General features: G+C 41.0%; 3 protein-coding genes, 1 long non-coding RNA gene and 1 other non-coding gene across 5 annotated transcripts; 3 read left to right on the plus strand and 2 right to left on the minus strand.

Annotated features, from left to right (window-relative positions):
* Positions 1-639: 639 nt before the first annotated feature.
* LOC147789103 (uncharacterized) lies at positions 640-6657 on the minus strand. Its single transcript, XR_015412106.1, has 3 exons — positions 6535-6657; positions 6241-6404; positions 640-1115 (listed from the first exon to the last, which is right to left on the minus strand). It is a non-coding gene; the product is annotated as an uncharacterized LOC147789103 (long non-coding RNA).
* Positions 3548-3653, minus strand: LOC111777915 (U6 spliceosomal RNA). Its single transcript, XR_002812439.2, has one exon. It is a non-coding gene; the product is annotated as a U6 spliceosomal RNA (small nuclear RNA).
* Positions 6658-6719: 62 nt separating the features above from the next.
* Positions 6720-11540, plus strand: LOC111776807 (interactor of constitutive active ROPs 3). Its single transcript, XM_023656184.2, has 4 exons — positions 6720-6860; positions 7521-7609; positions 8682-8847; positions 9838-11540. The coding sequence occupies exons 2-4, from the start codon at positions 7590-7592 to the stop codon at positions 11422-11424; spliced, it is 1773 nt and encodes a 590-aa protein (XP_023511952.2). The 5' UTR covers positions 6720-6860; positions 7521-7589; the 3' UTR covers positions 11425-11540.
* A 125-nt stretch (positions 11541-11665) lies between these two features.
* On the plus strand, positions 11666-15623 carry LOC111776849 (tRNA-splicing endonuclease subunit Sen2-1). Its single transcript, XM_023656239.2, has 2 exons — positions 11666-13492; positions 15449-15623. The coding sequence occupies exon 1, from the start codon at positions 12763-12765 to the stop codon at positions 13480-13482; it is 720 nt and encodes a 239-aa protein (XP_023512007.2). The 5' UTR covers positions 11666-12762; the 3' UTR covers positions 13483-13492; positions 15449-15623.
* On the plus strand, positions 15472-16955 carry LOC111776859 (small ribosomal subunit protein uS12). The gene is made up of 4 exons (XM_023656256.2): positions 15472-15622; positions 16183-16338; positions 16424-16550; positions 16627-16955. The coding sequence occupies exons 1-4, from the start codon at positions 15618-15620 to the stop codon at positions 16765-16767; spliced, it is 429 nt and encodes a 142-aa protein (XP_023512024.1). The 5' UTR covers positions 15472-15617; the 3' UTR covers positions 16768-16955.
* Positions 16956-18115: the final 1160 nt, after the last annotated feature.

The following is an 18115-nucleotide window of genomic DNA, read 5'->3' on the forward strand; positions in this document are numbered from 1 at the left end:
AATACTTTTTGTTTTCCCATTATGCTTTTTGGGCGATACCGAACGGGCTAGTCGACAAATATCTGGTAGTAATGATCTCAAGTTGTTACAATAATCTTCAACACAACGAGATATGAGAATATGAACATCTAACATTAAATGACAGAACACGCTCCTGTTGCAATAATAATTGGTTCATAATAATAACTAATAACCTCATTAATCCATTTCTAACTGTGGTCTTAGGCTGTTATAAAGCAAACGACGATACATAACGGGCCAAAGCAGACAATATTTGGACTGTTACAAATGGTACGATGATACATAACGGGCAAAAGTGGACAATATTTGGACAATTACAAATGGTACGACAATACATAATAGACCAAAACGGACAATATCTGAACTGTTACAAATGGTATCAGAGTCAGACAGAGCATAGTGCCCAACAGGGATGTTGGACCCACAAGGGAAGTGGATTGTGAGATCCCACAAAACGAAACATTTCTTACAAGGGTATGGAAACCTCTCCCTAACAGACGGATTTTAAAACTGTGAGGCTACGTAACAGATCAAAACAGACAATATCTACTAGCAGTGGGCTCGAGTTGTTACAAGTTTGATAATATTTTTTTCAACGAGAAAGTCCCACTTAACTAATTACTACCAAACCTTTTGTGAAGCAGACCTTTTCTTGAGCTTTATGAGTTAAAAAAGTGTCAATACATGCAGTGGTGGGTGGCTGCTCCCACCACTGAAACAATGCTCTATGTTTCTACTCCTAATACCACCACCACCACCTTTCTAAACACCATTTAATAACATACTTATACATATGACCCTTTCACATTACAGAGAGATACAGATTCTGCCAACTGTTATATTGCTATTGGATTCTAACTTTATGTGATAATATTTTCCACTACTGAGAAAAATCCGTGTACCTTCTTTGGACTTATGATATATTCCCCATTCCATCTTCGCCTATGCCACTTCAAGAAACAGTTCTTTCCGTGTGGACCTATGCAGCCTTTCTCTTTTAAGCTCGTATGATCTGGATCGCCCCATCGTTTGCACTCCGCAGGAACTACACGATTACTCCAACGATACGTTTGGTATACAAAAGTGGCAGACAACTGCATTGGAAAACGACAATCACTTATTCTTATAACCAAGAATCTTAAGATGAATACGATGGTGTGAATCGGATAAATGTAAAGAAAAGAAAAGAAAATGTCATATATGGCTGTGGGAAAGCAAAAATGTTCTGAACGTGATGCTCACGTAGATACTTTGCAACTTATAAGCTTTTAAAAGGTTTGTGAGATCAAGATATCCATTAAACAATAACAGGTCTTTAAAACGCGTCTGTTCGGGAGAGGTTTCCACTCCTTATAAAGAATGTTTCATTCTCCTCCACAACCGATGTGGGATCTCATAATCCACCCCCCTTCGAGGACAAGCGTCCTTGCTGACACTCTTTTCCTTCTCCAATTGATGTGGGACCCCCCAATCCACCCCCTTCGGGGTTCAGCCTCCTCGCTGACACATCGCCCCGTGTCTAGCTCTGATACCATTTGTAACAATTCAAGCTCACCGCTAGCAAATATTGTCCTCTTTAGGGCTTCCCCTCAAGGGGTTTCCACACTCTATAAAGAATGCTTTGTTCTCCTCCCCAACTGATGTGGGATCTCACAATCTACCCAATCCACCCCCCTTCGGGGCCCAACGTCCTTACTGGCACGCCGCCTCGTGTCCTCCCCCTTCGGGGCTCAGCCTCCTCACTGGCACATCACCCAGTGTCTGGCTCTGATACCATTTGTAATAGTCCAAGCCCACCGTTAGCAGATATTGTCCTATTTAGGCTTCCCTTTTGGGCTTTCCCTCAAGGTTTTTAAAATGCGTTTGCTGGGGATAGGTTTTCACGCCCTACAAAAAATGTTTTGTTCTCCTCCCCAACCGATGTCGGATCTCACATAAACACACCAAAAACTCCTCCGTTGGGTAAATATCATGTCTGCCACCTGCCAGTGTTGAATAACAGTGGCGGCATTCTCATCCCTCCAACTGTACTTCAATTATACGGCAACAGATGTTTAGATCAAAGCTAGTCAAAGTTGAACATTCCCTTCAACACAAGCAACAAGGAAAAGTGGTTGGTTGCAAACTTAATAAATATGAAACATTAATGTTACAAAGTGAACAGATATTGACATTATACTCTTCAGGTTCATGATCATCTTGAAAAAAGCTAATGGCAGGGACTGTAATTACTACATAAAGATTCAATCATGGTAATTAATCCTAAAAGCAGCCGCCTACTTGCGGGCGGCGAAGACCAGTGTGCTAATTCTTGACACTTGGCTGAAATTTTCAAACGTATGAATAAGAAAAACATATGAACACAGCCAGCACACCAGTAGAAGACCCATACAGATGGACATTGAATTGATACCATTGCAAAATTTCAAACCTACAGCTCCCAAGAAGATAAGGTAAAAAACAAAACAAAAAAAAAGGTATGAAATATCCAGTGTTTTGCAGCTCCCATGGTTTTGTTTTAACTTTTGATTTCATCAGATTTAGAAGTGGCTGTAAAGTTTTCAAATTTCTAGAGTGTTCTTGATTATTAGACTTCATAAGCTGTTCACACGTTTTAGGCACAAGGACTTTGTAAGAATGCAGCTTCCCAATGGTTTCTAGAGTGTTCCGGTAACCATTCAAGCACACCGCTAGCAGATATTGTCCTCTTTGGGCTTTCCCTTTTGAGTTTTCCCTCAAGACTTTAAAACGCGTTAGCTAGGGAAAAGTTTCCACACCCTTATAAATGGTGTTTCGCTCTCCTCCCTAACCAATGTGGGATGTCACAACATGACAATCAAACGGGTCCAACGTACACGGTAATATATTGACAAGGTATGAAGATCAACCGGGAGAGGGGGGAGGGACAATACGTTTTCATGGTTTGCCAGTCAGCTTTTAGTTTTAATTGTTCAGCTGAGGTAGGTTCAGGCTGAGGGTGACTATTTATCCATATATGGGGACTGTTCAATGCAAATTGTTCTTGGTTGTCCAATATCTTATTAAAGGAGAAATTATCTGTCACTATCAAACAACTTTTAGGCTTTAAGCTAATTTGAGGGTTGAGTATAGAAGAAAAAAGAAATTAAGCTCTTAGGTGAATGAGAGCCAAGTACCTAATATTCTCAATGTCAGACATCTTTGAAAAATCGCAAAGAATAGAGGAATATTGAATAGAACCATATCTATGTGGCTTAAGAATACTCTCTCTTATCCACAAAGTAAGATGTTTATCATCACATGCCTCTCAATGAAGGTTGCATCATAATAAACAGAGAAATAGGAATAAATCGCCTGAGGAAAGGGAGGAAAGCACGAAGACTATTGTAACGACCCAATTCCACCGCTAGCAGATATTATTCTCTTTGGCTCTTTCCTTTCGGGCTTTCTCTCAAGGTTTTTAAAACGCGTATGTTAGGGAGAGGTTTCCACACCTTTATAAAGAATGTTTCGTTCTCCTCCCCAACCGATGTGGGATCTCACAATTAAAATTTTTGACCATTTCTCGATTTGTGCGTGTCATCCTTGAGCAGGGGTCATGTTAATTTTCTCTGTATCGTTCCAATTTTCTCGATGTGGGCTTGGGCCGTTACAAATGGTATCAAAACTATAAACAAGGGGACATGTCAGCAAGGAGGTTGAGCCTCGAAGGGAGGTGGACACGTGGCGGTGTGCCAACAAGGACGCTGGGCCCCAAAGGGAGGTGGATTGGAGGATCCCACATTGATTGGAGTAGGGAACGAGTTCCAGCGAGGACGGGGGAGGGTGGATTGTGAGATCCCACATCAGTTGGGGAGGAGAACAAAGCATTCTTTATAAGGATGTGGAAACCGCTCCCTAGCAGACGTGTTTTAAAAACCTTGAGGAAAGTCCAAAGAGAACAATATCTGCTAGAAGTGGAATTGGACCGTTATAACTATATTCCTCCGTTTCGGTAGAGCAGGAGAAATCCACGCTCTACAAATCTGTTACGTTGGAAAGAACAGGTTTTACCAAATCATCAAAGCTGATGAACAAAGTTCTAGAATCAAGAACAATGGTCCAAGAGGTGCATCTCATCACAAGCCCAACTCATTTAGAGACTTTCCTGGTATGACAAGGGAAGCCTATTTGACAGATGATTTGCCTTCAAGTAAGAAAATACCCAAACTAGAGGCAAACTATATTGAAATATAAAGATGAACTTATAAGATAAACCAAGTAATTTGAGGAACTTGGACCCTCCCCTCTTGAGATCACTCGAGCTCTAAATCACAAACCTGCACGACCACTTTATCCTAATAGCATTCCAGTCAATTGTATTGTATCAAGGCAAGAGGAAGGGATAGTACAAATTGGAAGTGTACAATCAGAGTTACAATGGACCACAATCAACTCGATATTGTAACCGCCCAAGTTCACAACTAACAAATATTGTTCGTTTTGGTCCGTTACATATCGCCACAATTTTAAAACGTGTCTATTAGGAAGAGGTTTCCACACCTTTATAAGGAATGCTTCATTCTCCTCTCAAACTGATGTGGGATCTCACAATCCACCTCCCTTGGAGGCCAAGTGTTCTTGCTGGCACACCGCCCGGTGTCTAGCTCTAGTACCATCTGTAACATCCCAAATCCACCACTAACAGATATTATCCACTTTGATCTATTACGTATCGCCGTCAGTTTCACAGTTTTAAAACGCATATGCTAGGGAGAGGTTTCCACACCCTTATAAGGAATGCTTCATTCCCCTCTCAACTTGACGTGGGATCTCACAATCCACCTCCCTTGGGGGCCCAATGTTCTCGCTGGCACACCGCCCGGTGTCTGGCTCTAATACCATTTGTAACATCCCAAACCCACCACTAATAGATATTTGTCCGCTTTGACCCATTACGTATCGCCGTCAGTTGCACAGTTTTAAAACGCATATGCTAGGGAGAGGTTTCCACACCCTTATAAGGAATGCTTCATTCCCCTCTCAAATTGACGTGGGATCTCACAATCCACCTCCCTTAGGGGCCAGTGTTCTCGCTGGCACACCGCCCGGTGTCTGGCTCTAGTACCATTTGTAACATCCCAAATCCACCACTAACAGATATTGTCCACTTTGATCTATTACGTATGGCCGTCAGTTTTACAGTTTTAAAACGCATATGCTAGGGAGAGGTTTCCACACCCTTATAAGGAATGCTTCATTCCCCTCTCAAATTGACGTGGGATCTCACAATCCACCTCCCTTAGGGGCCAGTGTTCTCGCTGGCACACCGCCCGGTGTCTGGCTCTAGTACCATTTGTAACATCCCAAATCCACCACTAACAGATATTGTCCACTTTGATCTATTACGTATGGCCGTCAGTTTTACAGTTTTAAAACGCATATGCTAGGGAGAGGTTTCCACACCCTTATAAGGAATGCTTTATTCCCTCTCCAACCAATGTAGAATCTCACAAAACCGCTCAGTGACCATTCTATCTAAACCTCCTAAGCATATGGTGGAATATTCACCTATCCACACTTACATCTGCAGAAGCTGGAGATAATACCTCATCTGTGAACATGCCCATTTCCACTAGCACATTTAAACTTGTTATCATCTAGGTCCTGCTGAAAAGGTAGAACCAAAATCGACAGTGTTTGACCTCTAAATTTACAAGGGCGTGGAAACATCTACCAAACATATGCGTTTTAAAATCTTAAGGGAAAATCTAGAAGAGAAAGCTCAAAGATGACAAAATATCTACTAGCGGTGGGCTCACCGTCGCCGTCAGCCCGTTACGTATCGGCATCTCTCTAGCATACACATTTTAGAATCGTGAGATTGACGACGATACGTCACAGGCCAAAGCGAATAATATCCGCTAGTGGTGGACTTGGATGGTAACAAATGCCAATGCTGCTCAAAACACCTTCAACAGTCAGGGCTCACAAGTAGAGACAAGCAAATTCAATCACAGTCTATCTATTCGTACAGTCTCAGTTACAGTAATGGATGAAGGCGAACCAGCCCTGAGGTAGGCCTCAAGAACGATCGGCAAACAGATCGATGTAAGAAAAACGAATATTCAAATATCAAGCCTAAGACAGAAGACGAACCAAACTAAAGCGCCAAAGATATTTCTCAGCATTGTACGATCCGACCATTATCGCGATACATTGTGTTCTACTAGTTCAAAATCATAGGTTAGAATAACTTGCCTCGAAAGCCGCCGGAGTCTTCTTTGGCTATCGTCTGGAATCCGATCCAATCAATAATCAACCAACAAATTTGCAGCCATGATATGGTAAAGCCAATAGCCTCCAGAGCCGAGAGGCTGTTCTTGAAACTCTGCGGTCCATTTCAATCAATCGACGCACCAAATCTGCCGTACATAGCTATTTATAATTAAATTTTATGTAAGAAATAGTGAAATTTATATGCTATTTAAGTGGTTGTTACTTACGTTATTTTTTAATTATATTCTTAAAACTCACAATTTTCACTTTAATCACCTTGTTTAGGCTACACGAATTCGAGTTGACTGAATCGTGAGTAGCTCAAATGGCTCCATGATCTATCTTCTCCCTCGTTTCTATGCGACGCTGCTTTGATTTCATATTTGTTGGCAATGTTTCATCGATCATATGGAGTGCACTCTGTTCATATAAAATATTAATAAACCGTATCTCTGCTCTGCCATGGACACCTCGAGAGCTTGAAACTTGCAGGCTTTTGGTCTTTTCAACGCTTTAATAAAGTATATCAAAATCTCGTCCACTTCTTCTTCTAAGCCTTCTTCCACCGCACAAATGGCTGCTTGAATTCTCATTTCCTCCAGGTTTGCCATTTTCTCCTACTCGTTGGATCTATTCGATGATACTCTTTTGAATTTACTGCAATTTGATTTCATCTGATCTGTTTATCGCGATATTCCTCTTGATTTTCAAGCTAAATTTTAGGGTTTTGTTTCGTTATGTGAAAATCTTGGGGCTTAGATATTTCCTGATTGTTCTGCATTTGGTGAAGAATCGACAAAAAAAACAAGAAGTTTTGGGCAGTTTTTGTATTCTTTTCTTTTTCCCACCTAAACCCTAAAAAAAAAAACTCTTCTTTTCATGCGGCGTTTTCAAATTTCAAACCCTCAAAAACATTTAATTATTCATGCCCCTCTCTCCTTCTTTCACGGCCAAACTGGGAGGGAAGTTAACTTGAAATTTACCAAAATGCACCTCTATGGCAAGGAATTTACAGGTGGGGGAAGGGCTATTTCTGGCACTTTACATCCTCCATATCTGTCGCTCTCTTGTAGGCCCTTAACACCATTACAGAGAGGGCCTGAGTATTAAAGAAGTGTGCTTGAAACCTGTCTGAACTATTTACTTTCTCCAATCTTGCCTGTTCTTCAGAGTTCTTTGTTCTTTTTTGGTTGTGATATCAAAGTTTATTTCCACCATCTTTCTGACCCTCTTGGTTCCTCTATGAACACGATCTGTTGCAGACTTGCTTGTCTTGTGATATCTATAATCAAATCCATTGTGTTGACATCTTTTTTTCCAGAAAGGAAGTGATGCAGACTTCAAAACCCAGGTAAGTTCAAATCATCTTTCTGATTGTTCTTTTTTTTTTGTTCTTCTCAAAAGGGTTCTTACATGTTTCTTGGTTGTTTCTGGAAATGGGTGTTACTGTTTGAAGTTGAATGTACGTTTGATCCAATTGTAGGAGGTTGGAGTTAATGGTAGTTGTTTTTCATTAGTTTATTTGAACTTGTTTCATTAACTTTCTTTTGATGATTTCTAGCATTTCGTTCTTTTTGTTTGTTTGAAGATGCTGCTCAATGATGTACTTGTACCTAACACTAGTTACCCCGAAGCCCTTCCACTATCCAGCAGGAAGTTAAAGACGATTCGGGGAACGAAACATTCTTATAAGAGTGTAGAAACTTCTCCCTAGTAAACATGTTTTAAAACCTTGAGAGGAGGTCTAGAAGGGAAAGCCCAAAGAGGACAGTATATGCTAGTGGTAGGATTGAGCGGTTACAAATGGTATTAGAGCCAAACACCGGGCGGTGTGTAAGCGAGGATGCTGGCCGGCCCCCAAGGGGGGTGGATTGTGAGATCCCACGTCGGTTGGAGAAGGGAACGAAACATTCAGTGTGGAAACCTCCTCCTAGCATATGTGTTTTAAAATTTTGAGAGGAAGCCCAAAAGGGAAAGAAACCCAAATGGTACAATATCTGTTAACGGTGGGCTTGAGTTGTTACAAATGGTATCAGAGCCAGACACTGGGCAGTGTATCGGCGAGGACGCTGGTCTCCAAGGGGTGAGAGGGGAACAAAACATTCCTTACAAGGGTGTGAAAACCTCTCCATAGCAAATACGTTTTAAAACCAGAAGGGGAAAGTCCAAAGAAGACAATGAGACAAACATTCAAGAATCTTAATTCTCTAACGATCTCAATATATGTTCATTACTAACATCTTCTAACACACTATTTTCCACCACCATTCCGTAACAGTGTATCGGCCTAATATCGGGTTTTTATAGTCTCATCTAGCTGCCTGCTACAAAAAAAAATGGTTGTCTTAACAGCATGTGATAGGAAAAAGCAGTGCTAAAACTTTTACTCCTACCTGAGCCTGTTTGATATATTTTGATTCCAGAAGTTCATTGGAGGCACCCAAAAAGGTCTCTTTGAAGGCTGCTCGTCAAGTTAAGCCCACAGCAGTGAAGTGTGACTCCTCATCTTCTTCCAATCAAACAGGAAAGATATCCAAAGAGAGAAGCACTAAAATCGTTGGCAGGTCACCCAGGACTCCACTGTCAGAGGTACCCGATTTAATGAATGTTAAATGGTTTGGTTGAGTTAAATATCAATCTCTTGTTGTGCAAATGATGATTCTTTATGTTTTCATTGATGTCTCTCCTTGATGTTGTTCCTGTGCATGTTCGGATAAATTTGATTGGATTGACGTAATCCGACCATTATTTAACCACCCAAACAAAAGCTTCCTAAACTGTTCTGTTTGAATCTAACTCTGTTCCAATAACAGCTCAAATAATATGATCTTCATTGAATTATGTACTCTTTTGTGAATAAATAAAGGTCAATACTATCAACTTGGTTATTATTGCGAGATCTCACATTTGTTGGCGAGGGGAACGAAGCATTCTTTATAAGGGTGTGGAAACCTCTCCCTAACATACGTGTTTTAGAAACCTTGAGAGGAATCTCGAAAGGGAAAGCCAAAAGAGGACAATATCTGCTAGTGGTGGGTTTGGGCTGTTACAAATGGTATTCGGCTAGACACCGGGCAGTGTGCCAGTGAGGACAGTGAGCCCCGAAGGGGGGTGGACACTGAGCGGTGCCAAGGAGGATGTTGGGTCCTGAAGGGATAGCATTCTTTATAAGGGTGTGGAAGTCTCTCCCTAGCAGATGCGTTTTAAAAACCTTGAGGGAAAGCCCAAAGAAGACAATATCTGCTAGTAGTGGGTTTGGGCTGTTACAAATGGTATTAGTCCAGATGTCGGGCAGTGTGCCAGTGAGGATGTTGAGCCGTGAAGGGGGGTGGATTGTGAGATCCCACATCGGTTGGAGAGAAGAACAAAGCATTCTTTATAAGGGTGTGGAAACCTCTCCTTAGTAGTAGCGTTTTAAAAACTTTTTACGGAAGTCTGAAAGGGAAAGTCCAAAGAGGGACAATATTTGCTAGCGGTGGGCGTGGGCGGTAGCAAATAATTAGTTTTGTCGATCGAGTTTTATGACTTGTTAAAAAGTTGCAGTAATGTAATGTCTGATCTGTTTTCTCTCTTGTTCAGAAGAAGTGCCAAACCAGAATATCCGAGTTGGAAGCTCAGATTTCTATCCTTCAGAAGGATCTTAAAAAGGCAAAGGAGCAACTACATTCGTGCAAGTCACGGAAGGACCGAGTCCGAGTAGATGCCGAGGTGTCCAGCGCACCGTCAAATGCGAAGGAGCATCGGCCATCTTCTTCCAAGCGAGCACAAGAAGATGATCAATCTCTGCACTCTACATCTGAGGTCACCGAGAAGTCGGAACCTGTCGACTCGGTCGCCTCAGCCATGTTAAACATAATGCAGCATCTTAAGATCAAACTTCAGGTAGTTGATGAATCCAAAACTTTTCAGATGAACCATGTGGGATCTGTAAATGAGAAGCACAGTAAATTGAAGAACTTACTGTCAGAAACTCTCTCCCTTATGGCAAGCATGAAAAACCAACTCCAAGATTGTGAAGTATCTGAAACTCAGGTCCAAGCACTTATAAGTGAAACCATGGCTCAAGTGGAAACCGCTAAAGAAATGGCGGAGTTGCTTGGATCCGATTCTACGAAAGCCTTTCAAGATTGGAATTCAGTTACTTCGGAGTTGGACGAGTCTCGGGAATACGTAAACTCACTCGAAACGCTTGTTTGTAAACTCGAACCCGCCCTTGCAAATGCTAGCAGAAAAGACTTGGAAATACCAGAAGATGAGACAAGGGAGTCAGAACAGCTTGAAGCAGAAATTTGCTCTCTGCAGTCAGAGGTTGAGCAGTTGAAATCCGCTCGAGAGGCTGTCGAGGCAGAGTACGAGGGGGAACAACGTCAACGTACGCTTGAACCAAGATCTGTCACAGAAGCTAAACATGTGAAGTCTGATACAAACTTAAGAGAGATTGAACTCAAGAACGAGTTAGAGAAATCAAGAGTTGAAATAGACGAATTCAAGGCGAAGTTACTCGAGAGGGAAACTGAATTAAGGAGCATCACGGAAGAGAATTTGGAGCTGAGTTGTAAGCTCGAGAAGAGCGTATCGAGCCACAGAGTGTACGAACTAGAGAAAGAGCTAGAGGATTTGAAGAACTGCATTGCAGATTTAAAGACTAATCTCTTAGACAAAGAGACAGAATTCCAAAGCATATCAGAGGAGAATGAAATGCTGATATCTGAAATCAGTAAAAGGGACACAATCAAGACGAATGTAAAGGACGAAACGACAACCGAACTAGCTACATTGTCATCGACAACAATAGATAGAGGCGCCCAAGCTAAACTCGGAATCCTCGCAGAAGAAGCTGATCGAAGCACGAGCAGGAGATCCATAGGAGTGGCCGAACTCGAAGCAGCACAAGCAGCCAATGCAGAAATGGAGATGGAACTAAGAACGCTGAAAGTGCAGTCGGAGCAATGGAGGAAGGCGGCGGAGGCAGCTGCAGCCATGATTTCGGCTGGAAGCAACGGGGTATCGGTAGGCAGAACGGGATCTATGGACAGCAACTGCAACGGCATTACCGGTAAGATCGGTCCGCTATATTCGGTAGATTCAGATGATGATTTACTGAGAAAGAAAAATGGGAATGTACTGAGAAAGATAGGGGTGCTTTGGAAGAAACCGCAGAAATAGAAATGAGGATTGATTGTAGTTGTCATGTTTTTACCACGGCCATTTTGAATTCAGAATGCTATTATTAATAACTTATATGGTAGCAGTTAATGCACTCTCTTAACTCTTTCCATTCACCTGAAATTTGCTAGCTTTCCTTTTCTTTTCATGAACAGTTCGGTAATCTTTAAGTACAGGAGAGTGTCACAACTTGACTGAGAGAAAGTAGGTTGTGACTCCCACACATCAATATAGACAAGGGGCGGTCTTCAAGTGTCATGATACGACCAAGGAGAAGAAAGTAGGTTGTGACCTCACACATCAAGACAGATAAGGAGCAGCCCTCAAGTAGTGCCTATCCAGCCACGTGAGCACCAAGATTGAGAAATGTCATGATGCGACCGAGGAGGAAAAAGTAGGTTGTGACCTCACACATCAAGACAGATAAGGAGCAGCCCTCAAGTAGGCGCCTATCCAGCCACGTGAGGAGCAAGATTGAGAAGTGTCATGATGCGACCGAAGAGGAGAAAGTAGGTTGTGACCCCACACATCAAGATGGATAAGGGGCAACCCTCAAATGGCGCATATCCAGCCACGTGAAGACCAAGATTGAGAAGTGTCATGATGAGACGAAGGAGGAAAAAGTAGGTTGTGACCCCACACATCAAGGCAGATAAGGAGCAACTCTCAAGTGGTGCCTATCCAACCACGTGAGGACCAAGATTGAGAAGTGTCATGATGCGACTGAAGAGGAGAAAGTATGTTGACCCCACACATCAAGACAGATAATGGGCAACCCTCAAGTAGCGTCTATTGAGCCACGTGAGACCCAAGATTGAAAAGTGTGATGATGAGACCGAAGAGGAGAAAGTAGGTTGTGACCCTACACATCAAGACAGACAAGAGGCAACCCTCAAGTGATGTGTATCCAGCCACATGAGAGCCAAGATTGAGAAGTGTCATGATATGACTAAGGAGGACGGTGCATCATCTCACACACCAAAAATGTACATTAAAGTTAAGATGAGACATATGCAAAGTTCAAGAGAATGAGACGAGATTAAAACAGTAACTTGACAAGTTTAATCAAGAATTAGGTTTTAATTTCAACCCGTTACTGTACTAAAAGAACCCTAGCCGTAATTTCGCTAGTTTTGGCAACCATAGGCATTGGACTGTCCAATTTTATGAACCGGTGCCAGTGGTTTGGTCATCGACTCAGTCATGTTCATGAGCCAATGTTCACCTCAGCTTGAACGAGCAGGCCCATAACTCCTCTCCTCCCCCTCCTCCTCCTTCATCTTCTATTCTTACTCGACATTCGAACGCCGTCGATTTCACTGTTTCACCGCCGGCGAAATGAGGCCGAGATGGAAAGGGAAGGCTTCAGAAGCCAGAGCTCTAGCAGATCCCATGTCGAAGATTGTACTTCAGCTTCAATCTTCTCTGAAACAGTCGGAGGCGCAAGGATTATTATCTGGTTGTAGTATACTTTATCAAGCCGATGAAGAACAAACCGATCTTCTTAATCGCGCTTGTTTCGGCCGAACAATTATTACCGCCGAGAAGGATAAGCAATGGTTTCAATTCGGAATGGAGGAGGCTTTTTACTTGTCCTATCATTTGAATTGCCTCAAAATTGTCGATGGACAAGATCGTGAAAAGAATGTTCAAGAGCTGTGGCAGGATATGAAGTCGCAAAAGGCTACATTCCCTGAGTTTTACATGGCTTATCAACATCTTCGAATGAAGAATTGGATTGTGAGACCTGGATCTCAATATGGCGTTGATTTTGTGGCTTATCGTCACCATCCGGCTCTCGTCCACTCTGAATTTGCTGTTCTTGTGTTGTCCGAAGGAGAAGGCAGCAATGAAAATGGGCGATTAAGAGTTTGGTCTGATTTTTTATGCACAATTCGGCTTTGTGGAAGCGTTGCAAAAACGCTGCTAGTTCTTAGCGTCAATGATAATGGAAGCGGCTCTGTTTCTCCTTCTTGTTTGGACAATTACTCCATTGAAGAGCGCACTGTTACAAGATGGAGTCCAGAACAGTGCCGCGAAAATCCTGAAAAAGTGTGAAACATACCAAGTAAGATATAATTTACGCTGTTCTTTTGTTTTTTGGATAATCTCTGAGTGTTCTTCATTACAATGAAAATCAACTATCTAGAGCTTCATAACAGGTCTAGTTTCAGATGGATTTTGAAGATGATATAATGTCATAATCATGTTCTTCCAATTACTTAGGAATTGCTAGAAAATACACATATTGTTCAGGAATTAACATGAGATCCTAGAAGTGACTACCAACAGATTATTGCTATACTCAAAAGTTTACTCTAGGTAGGATCTCTTTGATCTTTTATTTATATTCTTTAACATTTGAGTAAGTATCTAGCTCGATTGTGAGTACTCCTTCTGTACTATCCTTTCTTGGAGAGTTCATCTTTTGTTGATAGCTAGGTTTTCTTTGATTTCCCCATTGGAATGTGATGAACAAACAATAGACTGATTGAGGCAACATTATTTGTCTGAGACATGTTCCTCTAGCTCTTCTTGGATACCTCTTCTTGGATCATCTCTACGAGACTTGTTTGGTACCCCTAGTAGATCCCACATAGGTTGGAGAGGGAAACGTAGCATTGTTTATAAGGGTATGAAAACCTCTCACTAGTAGATGTGTTTTAAAATCGTGAGACTAACGGTGATACATAACGGGTTAAAGCGAACAATATTTGCTAGCGGTGGATTTGGACCGTTACATTTGGTATTTGACTAAATATTAGTTTAAAATATCTCATTATATAGACAGAGCATCTTCATTTGTTACTCTCCTCATTGGAGAATCTGCAATCTTTCCTCATTTTTCAAGCCTTCTCTCGGTTGAGCCTCTTGGAGTGCTTGCTCTGCTAGGGTTGTATTCCCTAGAAGCCTCCAAGTATTCCCCGTGGTTGGGAAAAGACTTTCTAAATCTTGTTCATATTTGATGCTGGATTTCTAGATTTAGTTGTTGTTTCTACGCTCTCGAGAGACGTCTCTCATAATGTATTGACAAAGTTAGAGGAGCTACTGACTATCCAGATTTTGATTCGTCACTCTAAATGTTACGTTGAACTCAAAAAGATTTTTTTTTTTTTGTTTTTTGTTTTTTTGCATTATCGATGCTTATCAGCGGTATTCCTTGGCAATTTGAACTAGATTTTAATGATAGTGAATTTGTGACGTCCAAGTAAATGAGAAGTACATGAATGAATCGAGACTATATCTTATAACGAAAGTGCACCTTCCTTTTTTTTTGGTGGCTCAATCTTAAAATTTTGTTAAGAAGCATATAACTTAACATGTTAAAATGATTTATGTTGGTTTGTATGAATTAATCACTAAGTAAACAAGGTCTCGAATTTTTTTCAAAACGTGAACCTCTCCAACAAGGTATGTTTTGCAATTCCATTGCCTCTAATTCCTATCTTGACTTCAGCTTAGTTTAATTAGTAGCGGGTTTTCCACTAAATTCAGAGATTTTTCCCTTTATATCATGATTCACACTCGGGGAAAAGGAATTCGAAAAAGACAACGAAAAAAGTTGTCTCATCTCTCATCCATAAGCTTATTGTGCCGATGTTTGCCCTTTAGAGAAACACGAAGGGGCTGCAAGGTGACCTAAAAAAATCCCAGCTAGTTCGTACTGACACTTTTCATTCAGAAAGTCATTATAACGAGTAGGTTTTGGAGCTTTTGGCAGTGAGTCGAAAGTTTCAGTGAGAAGCCCTCTTCTACTATTTTCACTATGAGTTGCCAAAAAAAACAGTGTTAAAGTAACGCTCGAGATCTAGGAGTGTAAGCTATCTCAGTAATCTTGAATAATCTTCTAGTCAAAATTAGGGAAAAATCAATTTCTTCCGTTATTAAAAAAAATAAAAAGATTAAATTGACAATAACATATAACATGGGAAACTAATTTTATTTATTAATTTGCAATTTACAACAAAAAATCCTCAAAAAGAAAAAAGAAAATTAACAAGGCGATGCCGACGTGGCAAATTAGTTGTATTTCAGCGAGGATTGGCTTAGCGAAGAACCTCAGTATAAAAGCTACGCACCAAGCCTAGGGTTTCTCATTCACAGACGGTGCGGCGGCCTCATCAAACCAGCATCGTCTCTACCGGCGTCGGAACTTCACTACCTTACTTGAAGATCCTCTTCTCTCACTCACCATGGGGTATGTCCTCTTTCCATCCTATTTTGGTGTTCCCGAATTGTTTATCGAGATGAATGTTCTAGGGAAAGAAATAGACAATTTAGTCGAGATTTGCTTGGCTTTACTGGACCATATCCATTTAGAAGATCGAAAAGTAGAAGTTACTCTGTTGACGGGAGTCGCCGATTTATTTCCTTATTGTTTCGTTACTATCGTTCTACATGTTGGAAGAACAGTAGTTGTATCTGGCTTAAGGTTGTAGGATACGACTGTGCGCCTAATTTTAATGTGAACAAGTTGGTGGCTATGATTCTAGCTTAATTTAACGAATTTTTACTCCATTTTGAACAATCGATGTCGATTCTTTACCACTGGAAAGGTTGACGTTGCTTGGTACAAGCATTCTTGATGGTATGAACATCGTTATGACTTCGATTAAATTGCTAAATGTTTTAATAGTTAATCGCCTTAAATCTAGAGGCAAAATTGACGAGGCTTTCAGGGAACTGGGAAAATGGTCTTTGATCTGTTGAAATCTGCAGCTGAATTCTCTTTGTTAAAGTAGTAGTAACATCTTACAGGAAAACACGTGGAATGGGAGCGGGACGCAAGCTGAAGTCCCACCGTAGAAGACAAAGGTGGGCTGACAAAGCGTACAAGAAATCCCATCTTGGAAATGAATGGAAGAAACCATTTGCCGGATCTTCCCATGCCAAAGGCATTGTTCTAGAAAAGATGTAAGATGATTTTATTGCTGCTGTTCTTTTCTGAGGCGATTAGCAAAATCCCATTTAATAAATAGTTTTCTGGTGCAATGTGCAGTGGTATTGAGGCTAAGCAGCCTAACTCTGCTATCAGAAAGTGTGCTAGAGTTCAGCTTATTAAGAACGGGAAGAAGATTGCGGCGTTTGTTCCGAACGATGGTTGCTTAAATTACATTGAAGAGAATGTAAGTATTCGAGGGAAGCTTGGGATTTTCGTTACTATTATCCTCTATTTTACTTAATACTTATTGGCATGAACAGGACGAGGTTCTCATTGCTGGATTTGGTCGAAAAGGACATGCTGTCGGTGATATTCCCGGAGTCAGATTTAAGGTGGTGAAGGTTTCAGGTGTATCTCTTCTTGCTCTTTTCAAGGAAAAGAAGGAGAAGCCAAGGTCTTAAGCTAAGGTAGATTATGTCTCCATTTTCTTCTTTTCTGGCCAGAGACAACTAATGAGACAACGAATCACGAGTTAAGTTAGATTATCGGGTCGGGTAATAGAAACTTTTGCACTGCAATTCTATTGTTGAGACTTGATTATCAAGCATGATTTTCTTTGCAATGAGAACAGCTTCTGTTATTGTGTTAATTTCTGGAAGTTTTGTCTTGGAATGATTCTTCTGTTGATTCTAGAGTGAATGTCTAGTCTATAGCCTTTTCACTTCCATGAATCATGGGGCTTAATAACACTATCATATGCTGTCGATTCTTCTCTTATTTTCAGAGATTATTAAATGGGTCAGAGGATGATAATCCTACAAGAACATAATCAATCATGAAATGGCGCTTTCATACATCCTTGATTGGATTGCTGGGGCAGTACTAACTTGGTCAGTCTTGTATTGCCTGTCTTTCTTCAACCACAGCTATAATATGGTTGGTAGTGAAGGGCTTGGTTCTAGGGTTCGTCTTAAATGCAACTCCTCGCTTGCTTGGAATCCAAGTTTGTTTAACCACACACGCTGCTTGCACATGCATGTTCAATCATTTAGGACACATCCGACTTCCCTCTACACTAAGCCAGGTCATTCGGCTCGACCTTGTCTCTGCGTGGGGCCAAGGTCTCAATACAATTTCGCATCTCATCTTGTCATCTTGATCCCCGTTGATAGGGTCCATATGTCTTGACGCCATCTCGAGTCTTGGGATGTCGTCGGCCATCATAACTCGTTCGGTCATGCCATTGAGAATGGGCCCGCGTGTCGTTCATCTCATTGGGACTTCTCAATACTAACCTTGGTATTGGTCGCCCATTTTAAAAGAAGTCGCCCGAGACATTCGTCCCGGCACGCTCGCATACACTATGACACACGTATGTTCTACAAAGTAGCTCACTTAGACCACATGACCTAGGTACACTATAAACCAACAATTTTAAATTTATATTTAAAATTTTATTACTCGTCGACTATTGTAAATGGTTGGTGGCGTGGTCTTATTGTAGAGATGCCATTCATTCATGGGGAGAGTGTGGAGGTATTTTGGTCCTTTTCATTTAGTCCAAAAAAAAATATATATATATTTCCAATATGAGACCCAAAACAAATATTATAAAAATAACAATTGTTTTTTTTTTTTTCTAAAATCAAATGCCTATAAAGGAGGAAAACATAAACACAGATTATTTTATTAATTAATTAAAAATAATTAGATTGATTTCTTTTTTCCTATTACTAGAATCAATTACAATTTTACGTCATAATTATTTTTCATTTATTAATTAAAAAATAACCTCAAAGAAAGTGCTAT

Source organism: Cucurbita pepo, chromosome 16 (genome assembly GCF_057944985.1).
Source record: "Cucurbita pepo subsp. pepo isolate OVF chromosome 16, ASM5794498v1, whole genome shotgun sequence".
NCBI classification, from domain to species: Eukaryota; Viridiplantae; Streptophyta; class Magnoliopsida; order Cucurbitales; family Cucurbitaceae; genus Cucurbita; species Cucurbita pepo.

Excerpts from the sequence above, each read along its gene's own strand:
- LOC111776859 (XM_023656256.2), top strand. Across the intron at positions 16,339-16,423 it reads GGCATTGTTCTAGAAAAGAT|TGGTATTGAGGCTAAGCAGC; the intron begins GTAAGATGATTT and ends TGCAATGTGCAG. Across the intron at positions 16,551-16,626 it reads TAAATTACATTGAAGAGAAT|GACGAGGTTCTCATTGCTGG; the intron begins GTAAGTATTCGA and ends TGGCATGAACAG.
- LOC111776849 (XM_023656239.2), top strand. The coding sequence starts at position 12,763 with ATGAGGCCGAGATGGAAAGGGAAGGCTTCAGAAGCCAGAGCTCTAGCA.
- LOC111776807 (XM_023656184.2), top strand. The coding sequence starts at position 7,590 with ATGCAGACTTCAAAACCCAG. Across the intron at positions 7,610-8,681 it reads ATGCAGACTTCAAAACCCAG|AAGTTCATTGGAGGCACCCA; the intron begins GTAAGTTCAAAT and ends TTTTGATTCCAG. Across the intron at positions 8,848-9,837 it reads CCAGGACTCCACTGTCAGAG|AAGAAGTGCCAAACCAGAAT; the intron begins GTACCCGATTTA and ends TCTCTTGTTCAG.